The sequence below is a fragment of the Physeter macrocephalus genome, chromosome 11, assembly GCF_002837175.3.
Source record: "Physeter macrocephalus isolate SW-GA chromosome 11, ASM283717v5, whole genome shotgun sequence".
Lineage (NCBI taxonomy): Eukaryota > Metazoa > Chordata > Mammalia > Artiodactyla > Physeteridae > Physeter > Physeter macrocephalus.
In genome coordinates, this window is record NC_041224.1 from 96471113 (window position 1) to 96495372 (window position 24260).

The 24260-nt window shown below is 50.7% G+C and overlaps 1 protein-coding gene across 2 annotated transcripts in view; it reads left to right on the forward strand.

The window, feature by feature from the left end:
- Positions 1-5660: 5660 nt before the first annotated feature.
- PLA2G4E (phospholipase A2 group IVE) overlaps positions 5661-24260 on the forward strand; it is a 43222-nt gene continuing 24622 nt past the window's right edge. For both annotated transcript variants that reach the window (XM_055088294.1, XM_024118286.2), the window contains exons 1-5: positions 5661-5766; positions 12364-12436; positions 18008-18144; positions 21732-21863; positions 22902-22942. In XM_055088294.1, the coding sequence (XP_054944269.1) occupies positions 5671-5766; positions 12364-12436; positions 18008-18144; positions 21732-21863; positions 22902-22942 (479 nt within the window). In that variant the 5' untranslated portion in view covers positions 5661-5670. The remainder of the gene's footprint in view (positions 5767-12363; positions 12437-18007; positions 18145-21731; positions 21864-22901; positions 22943-24260) is intronic.

A 24260-nucleotide genomic window follows, 5' to 3' on the forward strand; every position in this document is an offset into this window, starting at 1 on the left:
TTAGGAAATTGAGCTTTATCAATGAACACAGGAACATAAAGAGACATTTAAAAAACATAATGGAGAATCTTGATTTTCCAGGGCAGTAGAGTCTCCCAAAAGGCTGAGTGTATGAGGGTTAAAGCCAGAAGTTCTGGGACAGACTGATTTGCATCACAGCCCTGTCACTTACTATGGTGACTCTGAGGAAGTGGCTTACCCTCTCCATGTCTTAATTATTCTTTAAAATGAGATAATAATAGTATCTTCTTCACAGGTAATACAAGATATGAAGAATAGTCCCCGTCACTTTGTAAACATTCAATAGATGGTAGCCACTTTGTTCCTGTCGGCATCTGTGTGATGGTCCAGTGGTGAATGTGCCATAACTAACCATCTTCTTACTGATGGGCGTTAGGTGTTTCCAGCTGATGAACAAGACCAGCAATGTTCCTGCCCTGAAAAGGGTTACGGTCTGGTGCAACGAGGCAAAAAGATGAACACGATAAATCAATATATGATATATTAAATTAGATTTGATCTAATTTAGCTTAATTAATAACCAGAGAAACACGGAAGCAAGTAAGGGGTTGAAAGGCACACATGTTATAAAGGGTGGTCAGGGCAGGGCTGCTGGAGAAAATGACACTTGAGCAGAGCCATGAGAGAGCAGAAAGAGCCACCTATGCACAGAGCAGAAAGTCAAGGACTTCGGGCAAGGGAACGGCAAGCGCAAGAATCCCTGATGTGGAAAAGAATTTACCACATTCAGGGCATGGAGGGCCATGAGACAGACCCTGATATTTAAGAAAACGTAATATATGATAAACTTGGCACCACAGATCAATAGGAAAAGAACACACTGTTTAATAGAGGACATGGCTACAAGTGGCTCACTATATAGGGTGAAATAAAGCAGCATCTCCACTTCACAAGCTGAACTGTGTTCAAGGGAAGGAGTAGAATGTGAGAAGCCATGGCAAGAAGTAAAAGCCACCAGAAGCTATGGGAGGGTTCTAACCAGGGCTGTCGAATAATCTAGTTATGTTTTTAGGAGATTCTGTAGAGAAGGGCTTATAACAAGGCAAAAGTGCAAGCAGGAAGACCAGTTAGGCTAATGCCATAGCTGAGATGAGGGAGATGATGACTCAGGCTGGAGCAGTGGCAGTGACTCCGGGGAAAAGCTGGAGGGAAAATAATTTCACTTGAGTGCAGAGGGCTGAGGACATGGCCTGTTATCACCCTTGGTGCCCATGAGCCCCGAGTTTGTCTTCTTGATTGTTACTTCTCTGAACCCACAAATCCTTTCCCATTCTCTCCCTGAAGAAAGGCAATCTTTATTCAACTTTCTCAGTGCTTTCCAATTTAATAGCTGCAGTGAAATTTAACTTTTGTTTTAATTTCTCTGATTACCAATGATTTTGAGCATCTCCTCAAATGCTTGTTAGTTTTTTGGGTTTCCCCTCCTATATATTGCAGGTTCAAATCTTTGGTTCATTTTTGTGTTGGCATGGCGGTCTTTTTCTTGTGGAGTATGTAAGAATTCTTCCTATATACTAGACATTAATCCTTTTGTGATTTGCAACTGCAGTGCGAAGGTCTTCTGTTATTCTGTCAGCTGTCTAATAACTGTTTCTCTGTGTTCTTAGTTGACAGAAACCCTTAATTCTTATGTAATCAAATTTAGAAATTTTTTTTCCTTGTGGTTTGTGGATTCAAAATGATGTTTAAGAAATCCTCGGGCTTCCCTGGTGGCGCAGTGGTTGAGAATCCGCCTGCCAATGCAGGGGACACGGGTTCGCGCCCCGGTCCGGGAAGATCCCCCATGCTGAGGAGCAGCTAGGCCCGTGTGCCACAACTACTGAGCCCGTGAACCACAGCTACTGAGGCCTATGCGCCTAGAGCCCATGCTCCACAACAAGAGAGGCTGCCATGGTGAGAGGTCTGCACACCACAGCAAGGAGTGGCCCCTGCTCGCCACAACTAGAGAAAGCCTGTGCGCAGCAACAAAGAACCAACGTAGCCAAAAATAAATAAGCTTTTGTTAAAAATTAAAAAAAAATCTGGCAACATTTCCCTATTGGTTTCTAGGTTTTATACCTTGTTTAGGAAAATCCTCCTCATCCTCATCATTCTCTAATATTTTATTTTAAAACTTCTATAGTGTTATTTTACGTTTAGATATTTAATCTGTCTGGAATTTATTTTTGTGTGGTTATGAAGTTCATTTTAACTTTATAACTAACTTTATATTATTCCAAATGGTAAGCTATAATACTTTTTCCAGTAATGAATAGTCCATCCATTCATCACTGATTTGAAATACTTCCTTCATTGTATAATGAAATTTCATGTGTACATAGGGCTGTTTCTGGGCTCTGCTTGGAAGGTGTTGGAATCCAGAATTTGTTGGCAAGAATGGAAAAGCATTAGATGTGTTGAGCAGGAGAATGACAGGTTGAGGGCGTGGTTACGAAGCTCACTGGCCAGCCAGGTGTGTGGGGCAAGAGCTCCTGAGAGGCAAGAGGCTGAGAATCAGATGCTGCTGATGGGGTGGGACGGAAGGGACAGGCACCCGAGGCATCTTGAAAGAGGAAAGGTGAAGAATTCATCCTTGCTGGTTCTCCTGGGAGTGATGTCAGCTGAGCCACTGGGAGGAATGTACTTTCCAATGCTGGGTTACCTGAGGCCAAGAGGCTGCTGGCGAAGGCAGCTCCTGGTCACCCTGATCAATGGGAGCCAGTTAACAAGACCCCCGGACACAGCCAGAGGTGGAGGCTCAGAAGAGCAGGTTGGGGGGCTCTGGGGAGATCTCAGGCTTTCTGTTCATTAGGGAGGAAAGGGCGGTGGGTAGAAAGAAACCAAGTCCCCTCCACTTTGTGCGGAGATGGCTTCAGAATTTCCACATGAAGGAGCTCTGGGGGCAGGGGCATTGATTTGGAGCACCAGTTGTGTACCAAGAACACAGTTGTAGCTTTAACTGTGTGTTCATTCAGAGACACACTGGATTAGAGGAGGGGGTTAGGCTCCCCTCACCCCATAGTTGGACGTTGCCTTATGCCTGGCACTCCTCACCTTCCCAGCCCACTCCCATTGCTCCCACCAAGGCCTCTGTCCCCTCCTGCCCTACTTAGAGTCCACACTGGACAATTTACCACTTAACTCAGCCCTCTCTGCTCCCCTCACTAGATCACAAATTCTTTGTTGTTTCCTTTCCGACTGCACCCCGTCAGCTCAGAGCCAGGCGGTAAATGCTGGCAGCTGAGTCCACTCTGTTTGCTGTTGCAGCAGCTCCCACCTGGGTCAGAGGCTGTGTAGAGGGTGTAGAGGAAGAAACTTCCACCCCACCTCCTGTTAGCTTCCTATTCAATTTGATTTCATTCAACTAAAGTGACGCCCTGCTCTTGAGGAGTTTATGCACAATGAGGAAATACAAGGATTGGAGACCCAGATTTTTCATAGGCTGCCGAGGATGGATGGAGCAGGGTAGGGTGGGTATTTGTGGCTAGGCTCCTTCAGTGAGAGGAGGATCAAGTTCTAGGCTTTGAGGAATGCTTCGGAGTTTGGGGCTTGCCCTGGGCCCATCTGATGGTGAAGGGTGGGGGAGTGGAGGGAATGGGTACCAAGCGGACACCTCCGTTGGGGGGAGGGTCCCCCTTCCCTCACCATAGCCCTCACCACATCACATTCAGGACATTGCAGTGCTGTGGGCTGGGTTGTCTACAACATCAATCACCATTGCCTTCCGAAATTTCAGCTCTGATCATGTCACTGTCCTGCTCAAAAACCATTGATTGTTCCCCATTGCCTAGAGAATAAGTCCAAATTTAAAGCACACCTTTTATTTTTCTTTAATTTTTAAAAATATTTATTTATTTATCTGGCTGCTCCAGGTCTTAGTTGCAGCACAAGGGATCTTCCTTGCCATGGGCAGGTTATTTAGTTACGGCATGCGGGATCTAGTTCCCGGACCAGGGATTGAACCCCGGGCCCCCTGCATTGGGAGCACAGAGTCTTAACCACTGGACCACCAGGGAAGTCCCTAAAGCATGCCTTTTAAAGGTCACAACTATGGGGCCCTAATATATCTTTCCAGATTTGTTCCTTCACAGAACCTCCCTTCTCTCTGCCCAACTTCCACCACCCTCTGTGCCCCACTCTCCACCCCCCCATACCTCCTCCCACACAACTCACTACTCTGATACCAGCCCACTTACATACCTGAGCATAGCCTGCTTTCTGGCCTCCTTATTCCTGCTCCTACCGTTCCTTCTTCCCATGATGCCCTTCTCACCTATCGTTAGCTACTGCAATCCCGTCTATCCTCCAAGACCCAATTCAGATGCTGCCTCTTCCATGAAGCCTTCTCATGCCCACTCTTTCCCTTCCCAGCTGACACTCATTTCCCCGCTTCTGTGCTCCGTAGCCAGTTATTAGGTCTGCAAACCACAGATTTTTACAAACGTAAAGGGTTCATATTGCTCCTTCTAGGATACCCCCGTTACCACGGGAGACTCAGACCTCCGAGCTTCTGAGGGGTTGGAAGCATTTGGCTCCCCAGCTGGACTGTCAGCAGCTTCAAGCCTGGAATTTCCTCTCTTAGTAGCATGTATGCAGTAGGTGCTCACTAAGCACTGTGAACTAAATTGAATTTGGTAGAGTCCCCCGAGGGGTGCGGATACTGTTTGTGTCCCTGGCAGCGCACTATGGCAGCGGCAGGGAAGGGTGCAAGCTGGGAGGGGTCCAAGCTAAGGCCCCATCCCTCCTCTGGAGAGCCTGGCAAGCAGATAGGAGCAGGGTGGGTACGTCCTCCACCTGGCATACGGAGAGGCCCCACAGATACCACTGACCAGGTTCCATCCCTGCATTCAAGCCCAATCAGCCCTGCATTCAGATCTCACCCTTAGTTTCATAAAATCACTTTAATCCATGGGCCAGAAAAGCCGGTTGTGGGCCCCTAGGCAATAGCTCAGGCAGGAAATTCCCAAAGCTCCCAGCTGCGCAGCTGAGCAAGCAAAGCTGCCTCACCAGACCCCTGGAGTGAGCCAGCCACCAGGACAGAGATAGGGATCAGCCGCATGGGGCGAGAGCATCTCTGAGCCCAGGCAGGGGCTGGGCTCACCCTTTCTCCACCTGCCTGGGAGGGCAGGGAGCACTAGCCCTTGACTCTCTCCTCACCAGGGATTCAGGCGATTACTTTCCTTCTTCATCCTCTAACTCTGAGTCCTGGTCATGGTGCCTGCCTCTCCTGAGGTCCCTGCCTACAGCTCCTGGGGCACTGAGCCATGGGGCTAAGTAGAGTTAGGAGGGAGGGCACATCCCCCAGAGGGGCACCTCTGAGCCATGACCTTAACAAGCTGTAGAGACAGCTTTTTCCAAATCATGGCTGGGCTAATCCTGAAGTCATGAGGGTCCAGCAGCCTCTTCCTGCCATTCTCTGGGGCAATGGACAGCCTGGTCATTCTTCTGGGGGCAGCAGACCACTGACCCTGCTGGTCCCTGCACTTCCAGGATCTGAAGACCTGAGGGTCCCTTGATACTAAGAGGCCTGTGCCCAGGAACCCCATCTGTCTACACACCTAAACCCCTCCCTGGGCAATCCGAGACACTGCCAAGAGTCTTCTAGAGGGCGGAGCTCTGAATCAGAGTATAAGTTCCCCATCTCACTGCCCAACGGCAGAGCCGCACAATATGCTGCAGAAGCAGATGCTTGTCTCAGTCTCCCACAACCCGTCACACCCAAGCCAAGAAGAAGATGGCAGGCCCTCCGCCACCTGCACCTTGGAGGTGAGGAAGCAGGGCTGGGTGGGTCCGGAGCTGAGAGCAGGAGACGGGTTCAGGGAGGGCTGGGGGCACTGCAGACTCCAGAGACATGGAGCACCTCGGCTAGGGCAGCCCCTGCCTGACAGCAGGGGACACAGTCTGGCCCAGTTGGGGCTGGGCTCCTGGGTGGATGGCCCAGCTGCGGGTACCCACGGGCTTGACGAGACTCTATGGACTGGCTCAGGGACGTCCTGGGCCCAGCAGCACCCAGGAGGACAGTGCTCAGCACTGCTGGGGCTGGATCACATTTGGCCTATCCTAACGGTGAGCAGGCATTTACCATGTGGACGTCTTGAACTGCCTGCTGTGAGAGCGTGTGGTGTGGCGTGGTGTCCAGTGAGGATCGGTGCCATTGCCAACCCGTCTCCACTGGCCACGAGGCACCCCTCCTGGGTCTGTGGTCCAGAATCCTGGGTCTATGCAGCCCCTCACGGCCTTGCAGAGACACCCCAGGTTCATGGGTCAGCTTTCCAGGGCTCTAGACCAGCTCTGCCTCGGCTTTCCCATCGTCTCTGTCTTCCAATTTGCTGTAGACGTGCCGTGGCAAGGGCTGTCAGCAGCAACATCTTCCTCCTTACCTTCCCCCGGCCCACACTAAATCATGGAGTGAGGTGAGTGATGCCCTGAAAGTGTCTTGTCCCTTTGGGGTGGGAGGTAGAGGCCCTGCTCAGTCTCCAAGGAGCCCAGGAGGGAAGCCCCACGGTGCCTGGTGTCCCGCTGCCTGGGCCAGGATAGACGTCGCCTTCTGGGCTGTGTTTCTCCACAGCCCTCAGGGGGCTGAGATGGCCTCTGGTCCACACATGCTCCTGCCTCTCCTGTCTCGTTGAGCCTCCAGGAGCTTGGGCAAGGAGAAATCTCCACAGAGAGACAGAGCTTGCCTTGAAGCGGTAATGAAGAAATTGAGAGCTGTGCCCATCCCTCTCAGGTCCCGGAGGGTCCATGACTCAGAGCTGGGATTTCTTGCCCTGACCTCTCACCTAGCCTGGGTGATAAAAAGGAAAACAGCCATAGGGGCTCCTCCCAGGTGACCCCTGGTCTGGGGTGCTGCTCAGACCAGCAGGGAAATGCTCTGGGATCCCACAGAGTTCCCATCCCAATGCTCTCCATTTAGGGAGGGCCCTTGCCTCCTGGAAGCTATCGCCAGGCTGGTCTGTGCTCTGACACAGGTGTTGCAGGGAACTGATGGATACACCCAGCTCTCTAGGGAGGAGGAGGTGGCATCGCCAGCCAGGCCTGCCCTGAGAAGCCCCGCGGAGGGGAGTTCCCACAGGTTCCCCGGGAGCTGTCCTCCCGCGTCAGCACCCAGACCTCATGCGCTGGTGTGGTTAGGGTATGTCTGGCCCTAACCACTTCTGAAACAGCGTTGTCAGACCCTCCTCCCAACCCTCACCCGCGCCTAGGAGCCAGGCCCTGGGAGCCCATCTGTAACTAAATATTCTTCTAATTTGTGATGATAGCTAGTTTCTTGGGGTGTGAGGACAGCCCCAAAATGGGAGCTGAGGGTTTTACTCCTGCCTCTGCTGTTAACTAGTCTAGTGCATGACCTGGAGCAAGCTTTTAACTGAGTTGGTTAATTCACGGTGAGAGCCAGCCTCCAGGTGGACGGAAAGGGCTCTGCCCTGCAATCAGGTGGATCTGCCGCTGAGTCCGGGCCCCGCCCCTTCTGGGCTGTGTGACCCCATGTGAGATGCAAGCTCTCTAACCTCGGTCTTCTCCTCTGCAAAGCAGGATAATAGTACTTTCCTCAGAGTCTGGTTGGGATGGGGGGCGGTAGTTGAGAACAAATGCAGCAACCCCAGGTAGAGCAGAGCCCAGCGCACTAGAGGAGGGTAATGAATGTATTCCCAACTTCCCTGCCAAAGTCCTATCTCTAAAGTGAGGGTTTGGGAAGGGGTAATATTGGATTGCACAATAGCCGGTGCTGACAGTCAAGCTCTTTTCCATATGAGCTGGCAAGATGCCCCTGTCCTGAGGAGTTTTTGGGGGAAATGGAGTCCTGGCAAGTCCAGCCCCAGGGACCGAGGCGAGGGAGGAGGCTGGAGCCAGGTGTGTCTGCAGCCTGAGCAGTGACTTCCCAGCAAACTGCCATCCAGCCACCCTCCCTGCACAGCTGTTCTGGTTATTAAAGTGTCTAAATACACTTCTCCACTGGTTGCCAAATAATCCCTGCCTTCAGTTCTAGTCCCCTGAGTGCTGCCTGGTCCTTATCCCAGGACCCTCCAATACCCCCATGAACTGGAGGATTACTGCCCATCCTAACTCCAGGGCCGCAGCCTTGACATGCCTGTTGTTAAACTTTCACCCTGATGCCCAGCCAGGGCATCCTATTGGAGGGATGAGCTTGTCCAAGTCCCTGAAGTTCTTACCTGGATCCCGTTATCTACCCCGTACAGTTGGGTTCCGTAAGCTCACTGGTTTCAGGTTCCCATAGTCACAGACGCTGTACTTTGATCTATTACATCTTTCTACTGTATTACGTCTTTCTACGTCTTTCTATACATTACCCCTGGGGCCATGAAGTTTTGCTTATGTCTAGCACCACTCCAACTGAGCTGATTACATCGGGAGCAAAATATGTACACTCGTGTTAATCCCTGAAGGTCATTTTTCACAGACCTCATTTCTGGAATCAACTGGGCCCAAGACCTGAGTCCCATGTTCCCACTGCCTTCCTCTCCGCACGGCCCCTCTGGGCTCTCTCTCAAACCCTCCAGGCTCTGGCTCCCTGCTGGCAGATGTAAGAGTGCTTTGCAATTGGGTGTCTTCTGCAAATTCCTGGGCTAAAGGTGTAATCTGAGGCTCCAGGTTGACCACAAAGGAGCCATCTGTGGCTGCTAGAAAGAGAGAACTTCTCCAAGTACCCTTACAGTTCTGATGTGCTCTGGCTGTTTAAAAAAGAGAGAGGAAGGGCTTCCCTAGTGGCGCAGTTGTTGAGAGTCCGCCTGCTGATGCGGGGGACGCGGGTTCGTGCCCCGGTCCGGGAAGATCCCACATGCCGCGGAGCGGCTGGGCCCGTGAGCCATGGCCGCTGAGCCTGCGCGTCTGGAGCCTGTGCTCTGCAACGGGAGAGGCCACAACAGTGAGAGGCCCGCGTACCACAACAAAAAAAAAAAAAAAAAAAAAAAAGAGAGAGGTGATGAAATGTGTCAGAAGAGCACTGTAAATAGAAGGACTGCCAGAGTGTGGGGATTATTTGGGGGCTTTGGGGGAATGAAGAGTGAAACGAAGACTCTGCCAGGAAAATAGATTTTTCAGAGGACAAGACCAAGCACAAGGAGATCAGGGCAAGCAGCAGCTGTCTTCGTGTTTGCCGACGGTCGCTTTCAAGTAAGGTGACAGTATAACTGTGGTTACGAACATGGGCTTAAGAATTAGAACAGGATTCAAACTCAGTTTCCTGTGATTCTAGCTGAGTGCCCGAAGTCAAAGGACTTAGGCTCAGATTCTCTATCTGTAAAGCAAGGCTAATAGTAAGATAAAATATAGAGATTATATACACAACACTTAGCATTTGGAAGACACTCAGCAGATGGTAGCTGTGTTGTTAATGGGGCTGAGTTAGAGTCGAAAGAAATGGTCAGCCTCATGGGAAGGTATCGTGTTAGATGGCAGCAGAGAGCTTTTCCTGGAAGGCAGGGAGAACTCAAGTGAGGTCCTGCGGGAAGCTGTGGATGCTCATTCTCTCCGAGCGAAGACACAAGGGAGCTGGGCAGGGCCAAGGGCAGCCCCTCCTGGAGGCGGGAGAAGACCTATGATGGCCAAGAGGATCATGACCCTGGGTTCAGAGACATGAGGAGTGACCCCTGCCTGGGCTGAGGCCTCAGGCGGCTCCCCACTTGTAGCCCTCTAGCTGCCTTCTGAGAAAGTGGGCCAGGGGGAACAGGTTGCACCAGAAGTGTTCTGCTGGACGAAAGCTGACTCCTGCCTCCTCACCAGATCAAACCAGGACACATGCTCTGCCCAGGTGGGGAGTGAGAATGACGAGCCCACGTGCCTAGAGGCTGGCCAAAGGCTGAGCCGTATTTCCAGAACCAGAAGAGAAGTAGTGTTGTGACCTTTGGCCCAGTTACAAAGCTCAAAAGGCAATCCCATTAGAGCAAGTTATTGACCATGAATATATTCAACATTTCAGAGTTAATCTCACAGAAGGAATCCTCAGGCCTGTATGTGTCTGCCAGTGTGGCTTTTGTTCCGATTTTGAGGCAGCTGTTGGGGAGAGAGGAGGAAGAAGCCCTAAAACTTACGTATGTATCTATCTCAGGGACTAAGCAACTGTCTTCCCAGCCATTGTCCTATTGTTCCTGGTCAGAATTAAGCCCCAGAAGAGGCTGGAAGGACAGCCATCAAAGTAACAGTTCTCATGACAAGGAAAAAAAAAATTTTAACTATGTGTGATGATGGATAACTAAACTTCTTGTGGTAATCACATGGCAATACTAAATACATAAATCATTATGTTGTATACCTCAACCTTATAAAACGTTACATGTCAATTATTTCTTAACTTTTAAAAAGATGGCAATACCTCTATTATAAAGGTTTTATGAGGATTAGAAACTATAAGAGAAGTGTCTAGCAAATAGTAATGTTACCAAATGCAAGTCCGTGTACCCGATACACAGTGAGGCCAAACAATACCGAAACGTCGGAGTTTGGAGCAGAGGAAGGTTTATTGCAGGGCCATGCAAGGAGACTGGTGGCTTATGCCTTAAAAATTCCCAAACTCCCTGAAAGCTTTCAGCAAAGCCCTTTTATAGGAAAGGTGAAGGAGGGGCATGGTTAGTTGTTGCAGACTTCTTGGTGTCCGATCCTTTGTTCTTGAGGTCAGGTCACAGTCAGGTCACGATGTTCCTGTAAACCTCCACCAAAACAAATGTTATTCTCTCTTCTGACAAGGAAGGGCAAGGTCCCAAGGCTCAACTTTTGCCCTCCAAGGTCCAGGCTCTGGTAAGAGGAGGGGGGTCCCTATGTGGGCTGGTTCCCTGCCTGGGAGCGTTGGACCAGCCTCCAGTCTAGGTCCTCCCGCCAGTGCCCAGGCCCGGCTGAGGAGGCAGGTCTCAGATGGAGGCGCCCTCAGGGCCAGATCCCCAGACCCTGCCCAGCTCTCATCACTGAGGAAGCCAGGCACCCAGGAACCAGCTGGCCCTCGGGCTCCTCAGGCCACCCAAACAGGGGTGGGTCCCGCAGACCGTGACCCATGGAGACCCCGCCACCATTAGGTCGCGGAGGCGGGGACTGGAGAGAGGTTCGCTGCTGCTTCGAGGCCTGGGCCCAGCCAGTGGGCGGCCACGGCGAGGGCTCTGGAGCTCTGCGGGACCCAGCCCTCAGCCTGTCCCCCAGGCGCCCAGCTCACCCGCTGGCCTGAGGCTGGAGGGCCCTGGGGAGAAGGCCGCTGTCCGCCTCCACTGCACTCTCTGCCCCAGGACCCCCGCGAGGCTGACTGAGCGGGACCTCTAACCCCTGAGCTCAGGGTCTCGCGCTAAGGGTCAGTGCCTGTCCCGCCCCACCCCGCCCCTACTGCAGTAGGTGTTCAGTAGATGCTATTACAAATAGTATTATCTCTGATAACAGCCAAGGCAGATGAACTATCTGTGGACAGTCTGAGCTGAAAATAAAAATAATTATAAATAGTGACCTTCTCTGAGTGGTGGCATTATGGGGACTTTTTTCCTTCATACTCTCATGTTTTTCCCTAAATCCCAATGTTATATTTTTTTAAATTTTTATTTATTTATTTATTTGTCTGCGTTGGGTCTTTGTTGCTGCGCGCGGGCTTTTTCTAGTTGCGGCGAGTGGGGGCTGCTCTTCGTTGCAGTGAGCTGGCTTCTCATTGCCGTGGCTTCTCTTGCTGCGGAGCACGGGCTCTAGGTGCCCGGGCTTCGGTAGTTGCAGCACACGGGCTTCGGTAGTTGTGGCTAACAGGCTCTAGAGCGCAGGCTCAGTAGTTGTGGCGCACGGGCTTAGTTGCTCCGCGGCATATGGGATCTTCCCGGACCAGGGCTCGAACCTGTGTCCCCTGCATTGGCAGGCGGATTTTTAACCACTGCTCCACCAGGGAAGTCCCCCAATATTATTTTAAATGGAGAAGAATTGCATCTTCTTGGAAAGGTAGAAAGTGATTCTAGTAACACGGAGTGGACGATGTGGAGAGGAAAGGGTTCCAGTTCAGAGGCCTCTATAAATGTCTTTGGGTGGGTTGGAGGAGTCCGATGGTGTCTGCCATGGGCGTGGGCTGGGAGTGGACAGTAAAAAGACTCGTCTAAGCCTGAGTAAAATGCTCAGGAAAAGGGCTTCCAATTCCAAGATCCAAACAAGCAAGACAGGGATGGAACAGGCATGAAGCTGTCCCTTTTCCCGGGTGTGCTGACTCAGAGTGGGGTGAGGACAAAGCCCCTCACGTCCACAGCCTTGGGCCCCCTGGGGACCAGAAGCATCCTCCAGAGCCCAGAAACGCCAATGGACAGTGGGGAGGTGACTGAGTCTGGGCAGCGGTGCTCTCTCCGTCAAGGCCACCTGCCACGATCGCCCGAAGAGTGAGTCCACTGTCCTCTCAATCCACAGGAGGAGCTGTCTCCATGCCACCTGCTGACAGTGAGGGTCATCCGGATGAAAAACGTCCGACAGGCTGACGTGTGTAAGTATCCCCCTCCCTCTTCACTCCTTCTTCTCTGCGTCTGGGGCCAGGATGGAGACAGGCCCCGGGGGAGAAATGGTCAGGTGTAGCTGTGTGTGTGCGCGCGCGCGCGCGCGCGCAGGTGTGTCTGTGTGTGTGCGCGCGCGCTCTATGTTCAAGATGTATTTCAGACTTTGGGATTTGTATCATTTTCCCAGGCCCCTCCCTCTAGCTGCGCCCTTGGCACGACCGGCCCCTGCAGTCGGCTTCCTCCAATGGCTTACTTGGCTCTCTCCTCCCCACTCTCCCCTCCCTGGGATCCGTTCCAGGAGTAGCTTCTCCCACACTGGACACTCCTTGCCTCTGCATGAGTTTAGGGGCTGTTAGGGGTGGCGGGGAAGGAAGGGCCCTTGAGTACCACGGAGCCGGCTGCCGGCCAGCCCCAGTGCCCTTCTCAGGACCTGGATCTCAAACGGGTTCTACCGTGCATGCCAGGTGCCCCATAGCGCCGAGTTCCTCAGTTCAGGCCATGGATATGGTCTGATGCACCAGGGCTCTTTGTGCAGTGTCTTCTTGCAGCTTTAATGTCCCTTTCATCCCTGCCCCGCATGCTGCATTCCCAGACCACGGGGGCCCACGGAAGTCTTTGGCTTCAGGAAGAAATGAAGGCATCTGGGTGGGCAGAACAAAAGCCCCTCCCTATGCTGCCCTCATCTCCTCCCACCCCATCCAGTGAGGAAGCTTGGCCCTCAAGGAGGAGAAAGCTCTGTGTCAAGGCCCATGGCTGAGGGGGTCCCCACTCACTGGTGACCACACAGGAATCGCCCAAGGGCTCCAGTTTCCCCAAAGCTCTGTTATACTGCCCTTACCCCAGGATTCAATTAGCCTGGGAGAGCTGTGACACACGGGGAGGTGTCTATGCCCAAAGCAATTACAGAGTAGTAATAGAGGATGGCATTCTCATCTTGTCACCACAGAATTTAGAACTGGAGGAGGACACTGAAAGCTGGGAGTAGCTGAGGAAAGCTGCATTGAGGGGACAGGGTGTGAGCATCCAGAGGCCTGGGGAGCCCAGTCTGAGGGAGAGGAGCTGCGTCCCCCCGGGCCCCTGCTGGGGCCACCTGGGGCCAGACATCCAAACACCATTCATCCTCCGCACAACCTGAGGGCAGGGCTGTGGGGCCCATTTCACACATTGAGGATTAACTGCCGAAAGCAGAATCAGTGTTTGATGCCAGGTCTGGACCGCTGGGGGTGAGGAGAGACAAGCCAGGAGGAGGAGGTCAGGGCCATTCAGAGGGTGGACAGGAATCTAAGTGATGGGCACCTGAGCTCTTGAGGAAGGGATTGCATGACTTCCCGAGGGCTTCTGTGCAGATTGTGCAAGAGCACAGGTGGGAGAGGCTGACAGACCTTCTGGGAAGCTGTCACTGCAACACTGCAATGTAAGGATGAGTGTGGGGGTGGAGGAAGGAGGGCCCTGGAGCCCCAGAGAGAACAAAGGGATCAGGCAGCATTCAGACAGGGCCCCTGGGAGGGTGAGTGTCCAGAGCCCATGCCAGGGGAGCAATTGCAGCCAGCATCAGTTTGGGTCTGGCTCTGTCACAAGGCCAGCCAGAGGGCCACGGACTTCTTGGGCATCTCAGGACCGCTCAGGCCACCAGTGAGTGACCTGAGGAGCCTGGAAGTGTCCTCTGGACCCAGGGCCTGGCTGCCTCTTCTGCCTTTCCTGCCGTGCCAGCATAGGTCATCAGACACCTCACCCCATTTCCCTCAGGGACGGCCACAGCTCTCACATGCCCGCAGCTGCCTCGCCTGCCTCGGCTCCTCTGGAGGCGTGTCTGTCCCAGCCCTGTGCGTCATGCGGGCCTCACACTCTCACTGCATGCCTACACCTGTGCGCTCAGACTCCGCCCCCCGCCCCATCCAGGGCCCTTCCTTTTGTCTTCTCCCCGATACACCCGTCACCTACAAGCCCTAGAGGTGGGGGTGTGATGGGAGCAGGAACCAGAGAAACAGGCTGAGGTCTGCTCCACCACCCTCCTCTCCCCCTTCCCCACACATGCTGCCCTTTGGGGACACCCTGGCCCCCTTGGAAACCCCTTTTTATGTTTTCCTCATTTCCCTAAAGAACAGGGTCCGGGGGCAGCCATGGTGTCTGGGGGTGTCAGCAGCCCAGGTCACGTGTCTGGATCCACAGTTGTCACAGGCTGGGCTCTGTTGCTGCCTCACCTGCGTTGAGTCTATCCTAACCTCTTGCAGGTCCTGGGTTACCCTCGCCCCACACTGTGCCTTCCAGCTTGGATCAAAAACAAGCTCCTCTCTGGTTCAGTCCTGTAATGGGTGCCTGAGTTTCTAAGATTTCCAGGAGACTGAAAGGGATGAGATTCAGGGATGAGATATCAAGGAGCACACCACCCAGCCCTGGGCCAGGGCTGGGAGAAAATCGGCCCGGAAATCTCCCCACTGTCAAGAGTTTTTATTCCTCTTGGGAAAATAAACTCAAACCAGCACTCCCAGGGGGTGTGAGGCAGGTGTCTCTAAGGTATTAGGAGGATAATGTTATTGACATCTGTAGAGATCATTGAGTCATCTTGGCCACCCACATTCTGGGAGAAGAGACATGTCATTTCTGATGACCAAGCCCTCTGTTACTTCATGAAGAACAAGGATTAGAACCTATTTGTGCTTAGGAAATTCCCTGAAGTCCCTGAAATTCTCAGAATTGGGTCATCCTTGCTTAACCACTCTTCATTGCCAGCTCGACGGTCACTGCCTTACAGTCAGCTAATGATGCCCATGCCCCAGATCGTCATCTCATCATCCCTCCCTCCCCAGGATTATCCCCTCTTGGGCTGCACTCTCCTTCCCAACCTTGTGGGGGAGGAGGTGGAACGGCTCCCTGCGAAAAGACTGGGAAATAAATTAATGCTTGACATGTGGGTGTCTGATCAATCCTGGCTCTTCCAGGAGTCTTTTTATCTTAATTAGAGATTTAAGCCTTAGGCCAAAACTCCTGAAATTTTATTTAGTGGATTTAATGGGACAATTTTAGGCAGGGACTGATGATAGGAAAGGGATGTTAGAGGGAAAGGGGCCTTTACAGGGTCCTTCAAATCATGCTAAGCAAGTGTGTGTAGGGCTGGTGGGTCCCTGCCCGCAGGCTCCTTGTGCACAGGAGGCAGACCAGCAGGAGGTGCCCCAGAGCCCAGGAAAAGCCAAGGGAGGGGTCCAGGAGGACTAAGCAGGTCCCCAGGGAGTCTCCCTCTGAGCAAAGCCATTAAACATGCCAACTTGCCTATCTATATGTGTGGTGACTCAGCCCAGAATTTCTTGGGTACTGATACAGCCCAATAGCAGGAAGTTGGGCTTTTCTATCATTCATTTATTCAACAAATATCTAGCGGTGCCAACATGGGTCTCCTGAGCTTCCCAGGGTGCAGTGGGAGGTGGAGACAGATGCACCGACCTGCCATTGCAGTGAACTGTAGCCAGTGCTCCATCGGGAGGAGAGCAGAGGGCCCTGGGCTACAAGGGGCAGCTGGCCCAGACTTGGAGGTTCAGACGAGGCTTCCAGAGGAGGTCTCTTCTGCAACCTGAAGGGGCTAACCAAGGAAGGGTGGCATGAAAGAGGAACAGAAGGGTGTTCATTGCAAGATGGCATGGCCTTTGAGACCTACAAGGGACTGGGTTTGGCTGGAGTCTGGAGTGTGAGTGGTGGCACATGTGTGTGAGTGTTTACGTGTCCGCATGTGTGCATGCACCTCTGTGTGTGTGTGTGTGTGTGTGTGTGTGTGTGTGTGTGTGTTTGGGGGCAGGGCAGGGGCTGGGGTGATAGGGAAGATGGAAAGACGAAGCTGAGGCTGGGAAAGTGGGAGGGGCAGCCATGCTGAATGGGTGGGACTCCTTCCTGAAGGCATATGGGAGCCACTAAAGGATCTTAAACTGGAGAGTGACATGGTCAGATGGGAAAAGAGCCCTCTGGTTTCTCTAAAGAGAAAAGATTAGAGTGGGGCAGGACAGAAGACAGGGCACCCAATGGGGCAGTGGCAGCAGAGATGAAGGTGGCTTGTACCAAGGCAGTGGCCATGCAAGTAGGGAGAAGTGGACAGGCTGGAGAGCTCCAAGGAGTTAAGTCGACTCAAGGTGAGAGTCAAGGGCGATATTTGGTGTCTAGTCGGGACACATGAGTTGACGGTGAGGAAGAACAGGTTGGGTGTGGAAAGAAAGATAGGGATGATGTCATCATTTTCTTTTGATTCTGTTGGGTTTGGGTCATTCTTTGTGTTTGGATTAATGATGATTATGACATCTAAAGGACAGTGTCATCTCACCTCTATTCAATGGGAGGAAGGCCATGAATTCCAATTCATTGAATGGTGAGCCCTCACAGATTAACCAGACAGTGGGGATGAAATCAGAAACTAGGGATGCTTGTGATGCAAACCATGTTTATCAAGTCTGATAAAGTTCTCAGTATAGAGACAATATAGGACTAAGTCAGTCTGGGGAGGGGGTCACCTCTGGTTCCACTCTCACAGGACATTATTAATTATAATTAGGAGGTAGTTTGGATGAGTCTTATCAGTACAGAACTCTCATCCCTGCCCAGCTTTACTATCCAGAAGACTCTCTGACACTGGAAACTGTACTGACTGTTCCCGTTCTCTATGAATTGGGTGGGTACCCTGGGAATGACCGAAGCAGAGTGCCAGAAGAGTGACAAGGGCAATCGTGGCACCTCTTCCTCCCTCCTCCCAGGTAGAATGGAGGGAAGGAGCTGGGCTGGGCTGCCATTTTTCACCGTATGCCGTCTGCTGCTCCAAACAGAAGACCCAGGAGGCCTTCTTTCACTTTAGGAGGGCCTGTTGAGGTCACAGCCTTTGTCCTTCTCCAGAGCACTTACAGCATCATCACAGTTGGGTTGTTCTTTCAAATGAAAAATAAAGTATGTGGTCTTAGATGTGAGGGTTTCTTGGGTCACACACCCCATGTGGGGAGACCAGCAGAGATATGAAAAGCCCATTGGGGTGTATCTGAGACATGAGTCATGTGTGGATGGTAGTCCCTGCCCCTAGATCCTGCTGAATAGCTTGTTCCACTCAAGCCCTTCCCTACTGGGGCCCTCTAGGCTGACTTCCAGACAATGGTGTCCCTTCTAATCCTTGCTACTCCTCAGCCCCGAGGAAGAGCTGGGCCCTACTGTGGTTTCCCTGGTGCCCTGGGCTAAGGCAAGAGATAAACTGGACCCTTGGGGGCTAGTCCTCCAGATCTTCCCCTGGCAGAGGGAAAACTGTGCGGCTGTACCTTGTCCCAAACCAACAGGTGTTTGCTCAGAGAGCCAGGGTGCTGCTGAGAAGAGCCGGAGGCCATATGTGTCCATGAGAACAGTCAGTGGGACCTGGGTCCCCTCTGTGAAACCTCTAGCCTGCAGTCCGTGACCTTCTCAGGGTTCTGGGACAAAGGTCTCTGGAGAGTCAGAGCCATGAGTCAGGAGGGGACCAGAAGCTGGCTTCTGCCTCCACACTCTCTCCTCTCTGGACCTGGGTTGGCTCCTCACCCTCCCCTCCCACCCTTGTCTTCCTCGGACAGTAAGCCAGACAGACTGCTTTGTGAGCCTCTGGCTGCCCACCACCTCTAAAAAGAGGCTGAGGACTAGGACCATCTCCAACTGCCGAAACCCAGAGTGGAATGAAACCTTCAAGTTCCAGATCCAGACCCAAGTGAAGGTGAGACGTGGGGGACAGCACCTGCCTGCCCTGCTTGCTATTCCCCTCCTTGCCTGCTTGTCCTTCTCTTTGATCATGTGCCCTTCTTATGACTATTTGTCTTTCTTTCTTTTTTAAAATTAATTTTTATTGGAGTATAGTTGCTTTACAATGTTGCGGTAGTTTCTTGCTGTACAGCAAAGTGAATCAGTTATACGTATACATATATCCCCTCTTTTTAAGATTTCCTTCCCATCTAGGTCACCACAGAGCACTGAGTAGAGTTCCCCATGCTATACAGTAGCTTCTCCTTAATTATCTATTTTATCTATAGTAGTGTATATATGTCAGTCCCAATCTCCCCTTTCATCCCACACACCTTCCCCCCTTAGTAACCATAAGTTTATTCTCTATGTCTGTGACTCTATTTCTTCTTTGCAAATAAGTTCATCTCTGTTTTTCTAGATTCCACCTATAAGTGATATTATACGATATTTGTTTTTCTCTTTCTGACTTCACTCTGTTTGACAGTCTCTAGGTCCATCCACGTCTCTGCATATGACACTATTTCATTCCTTTTTATGGCTGGGTAATATTCCATTGTATATATGTACCACATCTTCTTTATCCATTCCTCTGTTGATGGACATTTAGGTTGTTTCCATGTCCTGGCTATCGTAAATAGTGCTGCAATGAACATTGGGGTGAATGCATCCTTTCGAATTATGGTTTTCTCTGGATATATACCTAGGAATGGGATTGCTAGGTCATATAGTAGCTCTATTTTTAGTTTTTTAAAGAACCTCCATACTGTTCTCCATAGTAGCTATAGCAATTTACATTCCCACCAACAGTGTAGGAGGGTTCCCCTTTCTCCACACCTTCTCCAGCATTTATTGTTTGTAGACTTTTTGATGATGGCTATTTTGACTGGTGTGAAATGATACCTCATTGCAGCTTTGATTTGCATTTCTCTAATAATTAGTGATGTTGAGCATTTTTTCGTGTGCTTTTTGGCCATCTCTATGTCTTCTTTGGAGAAATGTCTATTTAGATCTTCTGCCCATTTTTTGATTGGGTTGTTTAGTTTTTTAGTTTTCTTTGGTTTTTTTCTTTTTTTTTATTGAGCTGCATGAGCAGTTGGTATATTTTGGGGATTAATCCCTTGTCAGTTGCTTCATTTGTAAATATTTTCTCCCATTCTGAAGGTTGTCTTTTCGTTTTGTTTATGGTTTCCTTTGCTGTGCAAAAGGTTTTAAGTTTAATTAGGTCCCATTTGTTTATTTTTGGTTTTATTTTCATTACTCTAGGTGGTGGATTGAAAAAGACCTTGCTATGATTTATGTCAGAGAATGTTCTGCCTACATTTTCCTGCAAGAGTTTTATAGTATCCAGCCTTAGGTCTTTAATCCATTTTGAGTTTATTTTTGTGTACGGTGTTAGGGAGTGTTCTAATTTCATTCTTTTACATGTAGCTGTCCAGTTGTCCCAGCCCCAGTTATTGAAGAGACTGTCTTTTCTCCATTGTATATTCTTGCCTCTTTTGTCATAGATTAGGTGGCCATAAGTGCATGGGTTTATCTCTGGACTTTCTATCCTGTTCCATTGATCTATATTTCTGTTTTTGTGCCAGTACCATACTGTTTTGATTACTGTGACTTTGTAGTATAATGACTATTTGTATTTTTTTAAATAAATAAATTTATTTATTATTTTGGCTGCATTTGGTCCTCGTTGCTGTGTGCAGGCTTTCTCTAGTTGCAGCAAGTGGGGGCTACTCTTCATTACGGTGTGTAGGCTTCTCATTGAGGTGGTTTCTCTTGTTGCGGAGCATGGGCTCTAGGCACGCAGACTTCAGTAGTTGTGGCGCGTGGCCTCAGTAGTCGTGGCTTGCGGGCTCTGGAGCACAGGCTCAGTAGTTGCGGCACAGGGACTTAACTGCTCCATGGCATGTGGGATCTTCTCAGACCAGGGATCAAACCTGTGGCCCCTGCATAGGCAGGCAGATTCTTAACCACTGCATCACCAGGGAAGTCCCTATTTGTCTTTCTTCCTACCGACTTCTTGTCCTCCTATCGACCTATCTGCCTCCCCACTCACCCACTCCTTCCTTCTGCCTGTCTCACGCTTGTCCCTCTAGGCATACTTATCCTTCTACCCTCTTTCCTGTCTCTCTTGTCCTTCTACCTAATTGTCACTAGAACTGGATGTGTCCTGCCCCAAAATAGAGTGTGTTTCCAGTATCTTCCAGAACATACTCCAAGCAGGAGAATATAGAGAAGAGCCATTCTACTTACTAGGTCCGAGAACAGTCTAATTCCGGCCAGAGGGTTTTCTCTATCTTAAATCCTTTTTAGATGGCTTTATTATTTCTAATTCCTTGGGTGTGTGTTCTTCATTTGTTGAGTTGCTGTTTCATGGTATTTGTCTTCTTCAGATATATGGTGACTCTAAGTTGAGCTCACATCTCCTGAGGGAGAATCCTCTCTTGAACATCCTGTGTTGTGACAGCTTCAGCAGGGTGCCCTTAAGACAACCTTGGCCTCATCATGGAGGCATCAAACCCAGTCTTGAGGCATTTGAGGCTTGACAGCTCCATCAGGCTTACTACTTTCATATTTTAGGGATGCTTCTCCATTCCGAGTTAATGACATATCCTTTTTGTTTTCAAGAAGGGCTTTATATTTATTGTTTTAAAGGTATCTTTTCTATCATATATATGGTTTTTGGTGAGAAAGGAGGAATTCAGTTTGGGCTCAGCCTACCATCTTGAAACCAGAATTCATGTTTCTTTTGTCTGAAGATCTGTGGGGCTGCTGGGATGGTTCAGGGACACACCTGGTTTCTAGTCATTACAAAGTCAACAGATCTCATTCAGCTGGGAACCCCCAGAACCACCTCATGTCCACTAGATAGGGACCAAAGAGGCAAACCCAGCCCCAACCTACATCTCCCAGGATCCTTGGAAAAAGTGGCCTCAGAGGCCAATCCATGTCACCTAAAATCATTGACCTTAGAGTTCAGCCAGATGACAGGGTAGCTGCTCCATCCTTGACATACTGCTTTGGGACCATCCATGAGACCTCTTTAGGGGCTGATGAGCCAAAGGATAGAGTTCCAATACATCATCTGAACCCAATCAAACCCTCTATAATCTTTGCCACATCACTCCCCTGGAATGTGAAGATGTTAGCTTCCCTTAGCTCAGTTTTCTAGTGCCAAAGGAACGGTCTTCAGCTCCTGGGTCCCAATGCTGGATACATTCTATGTCTTGACAGGGGTCTTCTCTGCTGTGCCCTTCCATCTCTCCCCCAGGTGAAATGAAATCCCTCACACTTCACAAGCCCCTGCCAAGCTTGCAAAAGAGCAAAATTTCCCAGTAGAAGAATCAGAGAAGAAGGGCAGGAAGGCTTCAGAGAGTTGCAAAGAAGGGAATAGACACTTTCCTCTCTTAATTCATGTCCCTACAGATGTCCCTCACACCTGAGCTGTGCTGGTCCCCATCCCTCAGACCCACCTCCTCACTAGGACTGAGGTCAGGGCCCTCATCCTGGGAATGGGTTGATGCAACCTTGGTAACCAGACTTGCATCCTCCGTTCTCCACTAGAACGTGCTAGAGCTGAGCATCTGTGATGAAGACACGGTGACACCAGATGACCATTTCTTGACAGTTCTCTATGACCTCACCAAGCTCTGCTTCCGAGAGAAAACCCATGTGAAGTTCCCACTCAACACAGAGGTGGGTGCAGGTGCCCCAGCCCTCAGCCTCCTGCTTCACGAGGGGTAGCTGGTAATTCCTATGATGCTGTTCTACGGGATCCTCTCTCTGTAGCCACGTCAGGAGAAGATAGCACTGCTGTTCAAATCCCAGCGCTTTGGCTTACTATCAATAGCTCTGTGACCCTGCAGAAATTACTTAATTCCTCTGAGTTCTGTTTCCTCATCTATACAATAGTGATAATAATACCTACCACACAGGGTCACTGTGATACTTAAATGAGAATACATAATTAAGGCATCTAGCACTGTTCACAGTACAAAATGGAGACAGAATACGTGTTGATTCCCTTTCTTCCCTCAGAATCCTGCTTCTGGGATGGTCCCAGGCGACAGAGGACAGAAAAGGATACAGGAGTGCAAATCTGCAAATCAGAGAAAGTCAGAGCTGAAAAGGCCCAGGATGTTATCAATTCATTCAACAAGTATTTGAATGACCTATGGGCCAGGCACTTTTCTGTGCACTGGGGACACCTCAGGGACAAGCATCCCTGCCCTCACCTGGCTTATACTCTGTGGGGAAATTAAGGTCCAGTGAGGGAGGTCATGACTTCCTGAAGTTACACAGCAAGAGATGCAAAGCAGTAGCTGAAGGAAGGGGCTCCTAACCTTCAGAGTTGAGCTTGCTGGGGGCAATATCTCCCTTGCCCCAGGCCCTGAGCCCCTTGGGGAAGAAGGAGAGCAATGGAAGCTGGAGGGAGAAGATGAAAGGAAAATGTTCTGGGGCAGAGAGATTTACCTGCTGGGTCTAGGAGTCAACTCCACACCCTGACCCTGCCCTGGGTGGTCAGTGATGTTCCTGATATCAAAGACTTGGGGACAGAGGGAGGCAGAGGGGACAAAAAGAGCCAGGAGCAGCTGCCCCCACTCCAAGACAGCAGGACAGCCGTGTGCGAAGGACAGGGGCAGGTCCACGGGGTCTCCTGGGATGGCACAGGATCCTGGTCTGCAGAGAGGTGTAGACACAGCTCACAACTGCAGTCTCTTCCTCCCCCTGCAGGGCATGGAGGAGCTGGAGGTGGAGTTCCTGCTGGAGGAGAGGTGAGTAGGACCCAAGCCCCCAGGATTCCACCAAGGTTCTGACCCCAAAGCAGCTTCTGGGTACAGGCATTGTACAGCTGGGTCCTCCTTTCTGCAGTTCCCCACCCCCACTTCTACTCCCATCGCTGACAGTCCTCACTGTGCATCAGAATCACTTGGGAACTTCTAAATCCCGTAGGTGCCTGGGCCCCACCCCTTCTCATCCAGGTCTACTGATGTCAGTATTGCTTTAAAGATCTAGTACTCTGGCCAAGTCACCTGCCTCAGCTCCCCAGCATTTCTGAGAGTGGCCTCTGGGAAGACTTCCTGCCACCATGGGGATGGGGCCTTCTTAAGGCCATGCTGAGAAAGAGGTCAGGACCAAGGCGTCTCCTCCTGGACCCAGGACTGTTAGAACAAACTCCCCCAAACCATGGCCTGAAGCAGAGGCCATGCCCCTCTGCAGCCAACTCTGGAACCAAGTCAAGGGGAGGCTCAGGACAGAGATGTGGGGTTATTTCTCATCATGTCCAATTAAGAAAAAGATCCAGGGTCCTGGAGGTATGACTATGCCATGGACTCAAGTGGAATTGGGTCACAGAGCTGGAGTGTGGGAAGAAGAGGACACAGAGAGAGAAAGGAAAGGAAAGGGCGGTGAGGGAGGGGAGTAGGGCCCCTGCCGGGAGGGGACAAGCCTGCCCTGGGGCAGCAGTGTGCCTTGTGATTGGGCAACCAGCTTATTAACCCTGGCAGAACTGAGTCACTTGGACTTATGATCAGCCCAGGGACAGGGGGACAATGAGAGGCAGGAACTAGAACAAGAGGGCTTGTCAAATTCCACCCAGAGAATCCTCTGCATAGGGGGTCTTGGAACTATTTGAGGTGCCTCATTAAAATCAACTTAAATTAAAATTTAAATTAAATTTGACAAATTAAAATCAACTTTATTTGTTTCACATTAAAGAAAATCTTGGCTCTCTCCTTCAGTTCTTGGTTTGACAGGACTTTTAGGGGGAAAAACATTCCTTGGGTGAATTAGAAAGTGGCTTACAAAATGAAATACGTCAGCATTGGTAATCAGAGTTGATCTGCAAACACAGTCATCTGGGGCTTAATTTTGACAAGGGAGGCTGTGGACTCCCCTAGGCAAATTGTAACCTTGGAGGCTTTCTCAGTTTTGTAACATAAGGACATTTCACACTCACCAGGCCCCTCTCTAGCTGGGTCAAAACTATTTGTTAAATGCACAAATTAAATAAAGCACAGAAGGGAGGATGAGTCCGTTTTGCTACCAGAACTGTTTACATCTGCTCGAGATGGTGGGCTCTGGCCTTTTCTT